The sequence below is a fragment of the Cicer arietinum genome, chromosome 6 (genome assembly GCF_000331145.2).
Source record: "Cicer arietinum cultivar CDC Frontier isolate Library 1 chromosome 6, Cicar.CDCFrontier_v2.0, whole genome shotgun sequence".
In the NCBI taxonomy this organism is placed as follows: domain Eukaryota; kingdom Viridiplantae; phylum Streptophyta; class Magnoliopsida; order Fabales; family Fabaceae; genus Cicer; species Cicer arietinum.
The window spans coordinates 67,888,573-67,899,060 of NC_021165.2; the positions used below are offsets into that span (position 1 = coordinate 67,888,573).

The 10,488-nt window shown below is 27.4% G+C and overlaps 1 protein-coding gene across 1 annotated transcript; it reads left to right on the plus strand.

Moving 5' to 3' along the window:
• The first annotated feature begins 7,619 nt into the window (after positions 1–7,619).
• On the plus strand, positions 7,620–9,262 carry LOC101495812 (serine/threonine-protein kinase UCN). Its single transcript, XM_004507050.4, has one exon. The coding sequence runs from the start codon at positions 7,772–7,774 to the stop codon at positions 9,050–9,052; it is 1,281 nt and encodes a 426-aa protein (XP_004507107.1). The 5' UTR covers positions 7,620–7,771; the 3' UTR covers positions 9,053–9,262.
• The last annotated feature ends 1,226 nt before the right edge of the window (positions 9,263–10,488 follow it).

Consider the following 10,488-nt stretch of genomic DNA (forward strand, 5'->3'; position numbering starts at 1 on the left):
GATTTTTATCTTATGCCTTTATTTATTTTGAATTCAAATTTTAATTTCACAGTAAAATTTATTTAGTAATTTTACATATGAATTTTATGAAACTTTAGAAAGATTTAAATTCATGGTTTACATGATATAATATATATTCTATAAATCTAAAAAGTATTTATTGTCTGTAAAATTAGAGTATTCGTATGATGGAGGAGTTGATAAATTTTGCAAAACTTAGTCAAAACTAAATATTAAGGGCAAGATCAGCCTAATAAATTTAAAATGAGGAATCCATGCAGCGTAAACACCCCAGAAAATTGGAAAGAAAGTGGAATCCATGCAATGTACCAAGATATGACACGTTGCATGGATTTAATTTTAGAACGAACACTGAAGTCATTGTCTTATCGGTCAACCGATAAGTATGTGTTGTGGTTTAAACATTAATCCAATATATACCTATCAATTCTGCATCTACTACAGGACCCACAATGTGGTATTGGAGAAGAGTCAAACGTTGGTCCAAGTAGACTGACTAAACCATCACAGTGACAAAGGCGTAATAGACTTCGCCATTGACTCCCCCTGTTACTATTGAAAATGAAGCACTAAAAACACATCACCATTCACTTTCTTTAACCCTAACATAACAACAATTTGAATCACCAAGACAATCATTTTAATTTATGTCAACTCAACAATATGATCACCGACAATCTCTACATTCAAGCGATCAAGATTTTGTGAATAATTTATTTAGTGCAGACCTAGGTACGCCTGAGTCAGCTGCTCGTTATATAAATAACTTGTATTCATTTGGTATTCCGTCGTTCCCCGACCAAGTAGATCATAGTTCTTCTATGCATGTGGCATACTAAGTGAGAATATGCAAGAGAGACACGTCTCTGTCGACGAAGGAAACCCACCTCCACATCGTCCACGTCGTATTTTCCGAACACCACAATATGGGGCTGGACACCATATTAGAGATTAATATGATAAAATCATTGTAATAAAATTTGTATTTATTTCATTTTCGGTCATTTATATTTGTACTATTATTGTTTAATTAAATTTTGTCATTGTTATGGACTCTATTTTATTTAATTTTTTTAACTATTACTTAAGAAAAGTAAATTTTAATTAAATAATAATTATAAAAATAATTAACTTTGTATTTATTTATTTAATTAAATTATAATTAATGAAACTTACCTGAATTTTTTAATTAAAATAAAGAAAGGAAAATTATTACTTAGAGAAGAATAATATGTGACACTATCTCATACTTACGAATTATAATTATCTACTTTATTACGTTTGGTTATCTTCTATATTTGTGCATTCTTCTCTTTCGTACTAAATAATACTGCTAATAAAAAAATTTATACAAATAATAAACAAATACCTATATTTCTTAGTTAAAATAGTAATAATAAGTACACATTGAAAAATCTGCGTGGTGAAAACCGATTTCCGTTCTCTCCTTAAAACAAAATTCATATGAGAAATAGATGTATTGAAAAATGATTTCTTGTCTTTGAAAAAAAATGAAAAGAGTTGTATATTAGTACTTAATTATAAAGTAATGGTAGTTTGGTACTTAAAATCATTTCTTAGTGGTAATATAAAAAAGGCTAAATTACATATGTGGTCCCTTAACTTAATTTCAGGTAACGTTTTAGTCCTTTATCTTTTTTTTTTTTTTTTTTTTTTTTTTTTTTTTTTTTTTTTTTTTTTTTTTTTATATCAAATTATTTCATGTAATTTTTTTTTCCTTTTTTTTTTTTTTTTTTTTTTTTTTTTTTTTTTTTTTTTCTGATTTAGTCCTTTATTCCTAACAATATCAAATAAAGTATGAAAATATGAGTTTATTTGAAGATTTGCGTTATGAATTTGATTAAATTTGTATTATATTGAAGAATATAATTAATTTTATGAGTTTTGATTAAATTTTTTTTTGAATTTTTGTATAAAAAAGGATAACTTTGTTAAAATTTTAAAACATAAAATATCAAATTGTTACTTAAAATTAAAATAAAGGACCAAGTCGGGAAAAAAAAGATAAAGGACTAAAACGTTACCTGAAATTAAGTTAAGGGACCACAGATGTAATTTAGCATATAAAAAAAAACCTACAATTTTTTAGTGCCCCAAAATTAGATAAATTTTATATTATGAATAAAAATAAAATCCTTAAAACTCTTCATTTCTTCTTTTCTTTTTTTTAAAACTCTATCTTCTCTTTTCCTTCAGACTCGCAAATAAAATCTTACGAAGATTTGTCAAAGTCATTTTGTAGTTCTAGAACATCTCCAACAATAGAAATATATAATTTACATATAACATTGTTTTTTAAGAAAAAAAAGAAAGAAAGTGAGAAGAAGGACACACGATGGAAATATATATGAACTTTCTTTATTTGGAACGGCAACAAAAAGGCAATAGAAAAGTTGGAGTCGAACATTACATGAAAATACTTTCCTTAGTACATGGGTGGAGATTGAAAATTAACTTAGATTTTTCTACGAGAACTTACTTACGGTTGAAAAGACAAAAATCCAAAAGAAAAAAAACCACAAGAAAAAGTGGTGCACGTGATTAATCTCTTCTGTGGGTCAGCATATATAATATAATCTTACCTCAAAAGCAAAATTTTCACGAGAATTTACCTAAACTATGGATCTGTAGATAAATTGCATTTTTAATTTCGAGTAGTGGATTGATGTATTCCACAATAAAAATAGATTAATATGGTATTATCATAAGTTACATATAGTATAGTCTCACATCCCTTGCCATTTGCAATCACATCAACATTTTCGGACCCAAATTTTGAAGAATAAAAGAAAGTTGAATAGAATACAAATTATTGCAAAGAATCAGAGTGATGTTAAATATTTTAGAAAGAAGTTTTTAATCTTAAAAATTGAGATTTTAAAAAAATACAATTTTAATCATTAAAAAAAAGAGATAAAATAAATTTTAGTTCTTATAAAATTTGAAAATTTTATTTTAGTTGCTATAAAATTTCAACTTTTTAGTCCCTACATTTTTTTATCCTCTTTTAATCTCTATTTTAAAAATTTTAGTTTTTTTTTTTAAAAAAAAACATTTTTAGTTCCTATAAAATCAAATTAAAAATTATAAATGAATATATTTTTTTTTGCGGATTAAATTTAAAATGTTCTAATTTTATATGGATTAAAAATATATTTAATCCAAATTCACCCCGATTTTATTATATTATAAAAAATAAAAATTGGAGCCCTTACCATTTTGGGGGCAACGTACTATTAGGCTGATTGCATAGCTTAACAGTTTGTCCTAAAAATAATTATTAATTAGATTTTACTTACTTTTTCATTAAATTTGCTTAACAGTTTGTCCTAAAAATAATTATTAATTAGATTTACTTACTTTTTCATTAAATTTAGAGTCAACTCCAACATATTTAGAAGTTTAAAATAAATGTTAGGGAGATATGTTTTTTTAAATAAATAAAAAAAATAATTCAAGGTTTATATAAAAAGTAAAAAGAATCAATTTTACTTAATACAAGTTGAAATCTAGGTCAATACACATATGAGACTTTAATATTGACCAATTAGATGAATTTCTATAACTAATATAATATATTATATATTTATAATTAAATTAAATTTTTAAACCTTATTTGGTCGAAAAATTTGAAGAATAAAGTCCTAATTTAAACTGTTTGTGGCCCTTGGACTCGACTCTTGTATATCAAACTCTAAATTACTATCATCAATTGCCATGGTTTGTATCTTCCCCATGATAAAAGTGCAGCTGAGACTTCCAGTTGGATGCAACCATGACACATATAAATGATAATGAAGAGGCCCACTACATGATGCATTTAATTCAAAATTTTATCAAATATCATAATTGAGGGCGCCTGTGATGAAAACTTAGTGGTTAACTTTATGAAATAAAAATTAAAGGCAACATGATGGAGTGACCACAATAATAGTCCCCCGTGTGATGCCCTTCCGAAAATAACAAAGTGATGATCATATTATGTATATACTTATGATTAATAGTCATTTCTGTGGGGGCTATAGAGATTAAATTGGATAAATAGTATATCTCTCTTAAATTCTGACACCTAACTTAAATGGCCGATCGATAGACAAAATATTATATGATATATGATAAAGATATCATAGGTTATAACAAATACAGTACCATTATTTTATAGAATATATAACATATTCAAACAGACAAAAATAGCTTTAGAAACAATTACATATATTTTTGTCAAATTAAGTTACTCGGTCTGATATCTTATTTAATTAGTTATACTAGTTAATTAGTTATTTTATATAATTATTTATATAAATATTTATAACTGTTAATATAATTAATTATTTCAATTATCAATATTATTCGGTTTATTTTTTTTTCATTTTTCTTTTATCAAAGACTTAAATCAAGAATCGTAATATATACGGTAATACATTTAAATTTTATAAATTAAAAAAATATTAAAAAAATTAAATAACTTCATATTATAAAAAAAAATCCATTGACATTACTAATTAAATAATTTAATTCTTTTAAAAATATTCATGAATAAGTAAATAATTTTATTTTATATGTTAGATAAACTAGATAAAGCTATGGTATATATTATATGTAAATAACTAATCTACCCTTGTAAAGAAATTATATTTATTTTAAATATTTAAATTCATATTTTTATAATTACGAATACGTTTTAGTCAATTTTTTAAATATTTCCATTTCAATATATTTTTAAGTTATTAGATTATATAAGATGACAATTATCCTTAATAAAATATTATTTTTAAAATTAATTATTAATACTTTTATATTTTTTCATTTAATATTATGTTATATTATTTTTATTTTATTAAATTTTAATTTTGGTTATTTTAAATTTTATTTTAGAAAAATAACCGAGTAAATGATTTGTCTTATTATCATGATGGTTTCTAACTCATATTTAGAACTAAAATAAAAAAAAAAAATCAAAATATATAATAGGATTTGAAATTAACTTAACACATCATATTAATTTATCAAATATTGAACTAAGACATAATATTATAGTTTATATCTTTTTCTATCTCTTATCCTATGAAACTAATTAAAGATGTAAATGTATTTGTCATAAATTGTAATGAACATGTATGATCACATGAAAGACAAAATCTTTCATCAAAAGCTTTAACCCTATTGCATTCTCGTAGTTAAAACTCCATACATCTAATTAAACTAAAAGAGGCACGGTACTATCTCAATGTTATTGATTTTTTCTTAAATTGTCATTTTTATAAAAGATAATAATAATGTTATATTCCTAAAGGAATTCTTTTGGATGCATGGTTGGATATATACTGACAAGGACATCAACAAAGTCTTAAAAGCTTTTTCGCTTTAATAAAGTACATAAATGTTCCAAACTTTGACATGAGTGGAAGAATATAATTACTGCCTCCCAGTACCTCCCCTTACCCTTAATTGAGCTAAGGTGGAAGCTTATATATATATATTTCTCCCATCAAATGATGACCAACAGAAAAGCATATGGTAAAACTTCAAAGGTAATGAAAAGTCACATTTCAAAAATTGGAGTGGGGTTATTATGTCTCCAACACATATCTCCAATATAGGCTTAAAAGATAAGCTTAAAGCGAAATAGTATATACAAAGATCTCATGTAACCTAAAGTTGTGTTATATGGGGTTCATGACGAGTTTTTCCAAATAACTCGCCCCCTTGGTTGTACTTGTACATATATGTGTGGTATCTAAATGAATAAATTTATACATAGTCTTTAATGCAATTTTTTTTCTTTTTAATTTCTTAGTAAGTATCTTCCTGATAAGAGACACAAACATTTTAAATAAGTTTTCAAGAATTTAAACTCGAGTGGTTTGTTATATGAATTTTAAAAAATGGTTTAAAGGCCGGGATAGATCCACTATATTAGTAGTATTAGTAATGGAAGCTCTTGGCTTCACAAGATGACAACAAAATTCTTTTAATAATCATATTATTTTTATTTTAAGTCTCCCTTGGATATGTAGTTAAATGATTTACAAATTACATATTTAGATAATGATATATTTAATAGTATTGACAATTAGTTTAGATATTATAATTATATTTTATAAGAGTTAATAATATCTTGATCAAGTACTATTTAAAGGATAACTATTAATCAGGTTAAATTGTAACTTGTTATAACACATATGTTAATCTATTTATTTTTTAAAACAATTAATGTTATTGTCAATCAATAACACGTACAAAACCTCGGAGGTCAATCTATAAAATTTAACATTAGAGGAATTCTTTAAATTGTGAATGAAAGAAAACTTGATTGAGTCGAAAAATCTACTTTGTGTGTCTAAAAGATTTTCCAACAAAGATTAATTAATGTTAAACATTGGTAGATAATCATTACCTATAATATGATAAAAAATTGCCTAAAATTTTAAGCAATAGAAATAGCAATTGCCTAATTGTCATAATATGAGTAAGCTCCTATCAATTTCCCTAGCAACCACGACTCCCCATTACAGCTTGACTAGCTTTTTGGTAATAAAAAAAATAAAGGTTAGTTTTTTACTTTATTCTTAAATTAAGCATATTCTCTAAAAAAATATTTTACAACTATTCTAAAAAATGTTTTTTATTAACAGTAGAATAATTCTGCAAACTTCAATTTACTTTAATTAGTCTAAATTTTCATTTAAAATTATTACAAATTTTGCTGGGTGAATATGCAGCATGATAAAGCTCTATTTATCCTACTTTTTCTGTTGATCAGGGATCTTAAAAAATTACAAAACTTACATACAATTCTTTGTTTGATGTTTTTACTTTTCTCTAATTACAATAAAACACGTGCATGATAATCAAACGATTGAACTCATGTTATTAATAAATTTAAGTTAAGAATGAATTATTTTGAAAAATAATGATGGAGGAACCAAAATTGGTAGTTTGAAAAATACATAAACAAAAATAAAGAGAAAAAAGATCACACTATCAATATAAATTCATTACAGTTAATAAAAATTATTAATTTTATCATTTTATCACATAATTGTATATATCGTGGTATAAAATAATCCTCAAATTAATCAACAATTTGTGGTAGTTATCAGCATAAGGTTGTTTTCATTAATAGTGCATCTTCATATTAAATTCAAAACAAATGCTTTATAAAGACTAAAATTAAACTACCATGTATTTGCATTTGCATCACCAAAGTTATAATTAAGGTGTTTTTTTTAATATACTATTTTTGCTTTTATATATATGATTTCAAGGATAATAATGCTTACTTAAAAATTTGAAATAATTTCCCACAAATACTACAAATAACTATAGTCATCCATTATTCATGTAGGAATAATATTTGCTGATTACAACCTTCATGCAATAATCAAATTTATTTAAATGAGTTTTGTTCTCTTGTCAAAATTTCTTTTGGACCAAGCAATGATCAAATTCCAGCTAAATTATAGTATTGAATGTTTCTCTAATAAGAAAACGGTATGGTACGCAATGTTATGTAGGTAATAGTTAAGAAATTGAGAAATATATGAAAGCATAATTAATTATAAGATAGAAAATGTTAAAGGCAAGAAGACTGTCGCTAAAGAAGCAAAAAATCATAAATAAACAAAAAGAAAAGGCTATAAAAAAGCATGTCCCAACCAACAAAACCATATTTATTCCTTATCCTTCCACCTCCATTCTCTCCTCACATTCCATTGTTGAAATTAAAATGGAATCAGCTCCACCGTCGTTGGAGCTGGACCTTGACAATCTTAAAGCACTCAAAATCCTAGGCAAAGGTGCCATGGGCACTGTCTTCCTCGTCCACAACCCCACCGCCGCCACCAAAACCACCACCACATTCGCTCTCAAAGTCGTTGACAAATCTTCAATCCACGCCAAGCACGACGCCGAACGCCGCGCCCATTGGGAAATCCAAGTCCTCTCCATGCTTTCCCACCCTTTTCTCCCTTCCATTCTCGGCACCTACGAATCCCCACAGTTTCTCGCGTGGGCCCTACCTTATTGTCCCGGTGGTGACCTCAATGTCCTTCGTTACCGCCAAAACGACCGCGTTTTCTCCCCTTCTGTTATCCGCTTTTATTTAGCAGAAATCCTCTGCGCTCTCGACCACCTTCATTCCATGGGCATCGCTTACCGTGACTTAAAACCCGAAAATGTCCTCATTCAAAGTTCTGGCCACGTCACCCTCACCGATTTCGACCTCTCTCGTAAACTCAACCCCAAAACCGTTAAAACCCTCATTTCTAATTCTACTTCTAATAATTCTAATTTGCCTTTACCTAATTCGAAGCTTCCAGAATCTCACCGTAAACACCGACGGAATTTCAGCCGTTGGATCCCTCACATTCCAGAATCTTCTCATCACATGAAGAATGGTTTCAACTTGAAAAAAACCAAGTCAGCACGAGTTAGCCCCGTGAGTCGAAGGAAACTCAGTTTCTCCAACGGCGAACGATCCAACTCGTTTGTTGGAACGGAAGAGTATGTCTCGCCGGAGGTTGTTCGTGGTGACGGTCACGAGTTCGCTGTTGACTGGTGGGCTCTAGGGATTCTTACGTATGAAATGTTATACGGTACGACGCCTTTTAAGGGGAAGAATCGGAAGGAAACGTTTAGAAATGTTCTGACGAAGTCGCCGGAGTTTGTTGGGAAAAGTTCAAAGTTGACGGATTTGATAGAGAAGTTGTTGGAAAAGGATCCAATGAAGCGACTGGGTTACACGCGTGGCGCTGCGGAGATTAAAGAACACGAGTTTTTCAGAGGAGTACATTGGGAATTGTTGACGGAGGTGGTCCGGCCACCGTTTATTCCGTCCAGGGATGACGGTATGGGAGAATTATCGCCGGAGAAGATTTTCAATGGTACTGGCGGTGTGGACATTAGGGATTATTTTCAACGCTTGAAACTGCCGCCGTCGTTGCCGCCGTCACCATTACCGTCATCATCTTCAAAGTTTAGGAGAAATGTTTCGCTATCGGAATTCTGATGCACGTGCGTGTGCTTGTTAGCACGTGCAAGAGTTAGTTATTCTTTTTAGAGTTATTGTGATTTCAGTGCACATAGAATAACGGTTGATCATGAAGAACGGAAATAGCATAATTAATTTAGTTGGTTAAACTTTAAACTATGAAAATATTATGTGTAATTAATAATTGTAGATGTAGATTGGGATAAGTGAAATCCTTTTCATGATATATTTGACATGCACAAGATCACTATCTCTTTCTACTTTCTAACATACATTTGTTTTCTTAATTTTTCACGTATTGGAGAAAATAAGTTTAGTATCATTTAGAGTTTATCAGATAAATTTAGTTAAAAATTGTTTCAACCTATAATCAAACTTAGATTCTACATATGAAACTTTTTTTATAGTTAACAAATTAGATTTGACATATCTAACGTTAACTACTATTAATTCCTAATGATTAAATAAATAAAGGAGTTGAGTTGAGTGAATAAAATGAGTAATAATAATTAAAGATGATCAAATAAATAATAGATATTATCAAATTTTTATTTAAAAAAGTATTCGCATTTAGTGTATTTATTGTGTGATGTATACATAAATATGACCAATATTTGATGTTAGAATCAAATTCAAACAAATTAGATGAGTTTTTGCATTGTACATAACTTACATGAGTCATTTGTTAATGGATTCCATAAGTATTACTGGAGACTTGCACCACACAATTTTTTTCCCTTTTTTCCTCCAAATTGTAAATATGTTGTTTCAGGTGGTGGCTTTTTCCCTCCCACAACTTTTCCCCTTTTTTTTGCCTCTAACAACATTTTCTCTTCTTCCCTACACATCAAAATCCACATATTCTATCACATTTATTGTTATAGTAATCAATGGTATGAAAATCGGATCGGTAATTGAAACAGTAACGACACCAATTTACGGTTTAATAATTTGATTGAGATGCTGAATAGTTGATAATCAAAATTATTTATCTAAATATTTTGGTTTAGCTGAAATTTTTTAAATTTTAAAAGATGAAAATTTTAGTTTTTTTTTTAGATCTTTGAACTAAAAAAAATTAACGATTTAATATATTTTAAATGACGTAATATACAATTATATGATATAAAATTATTTAAATGTATTAATTATTTATATGTTATTAATAAATTAAAAATATAAAAAATTTCAAAGTTGAAATTTAAATTTTAACGTTTTATTTCGATTTCATGAGTGTTAATCACTCTATGTAATCCTATATTATCTCACATTATTTCAAATATCTCACATCATTATTTTTTAGTTAAAAATTATAGATACATATCAAAATTGTCGACTTTTAAAATAAAAGGACCAATTTCATAAATCAGGATAAATAGAGAGATTAAAAATGCAATTAAACCTAATATTTTTATTAATTAAAGGTATACAATAAAAAAAATTACACAACAATA

What these genes read in the sequence shown, in the direction of transcription:
- LOC101495812 (XM_004507050.4), top strand. Translation starts at nt 7,772, where the DNA reads ATGGAATCAGCTCCACCGTCGTTGGAGCTGGACCTTGACAATCTTAAA.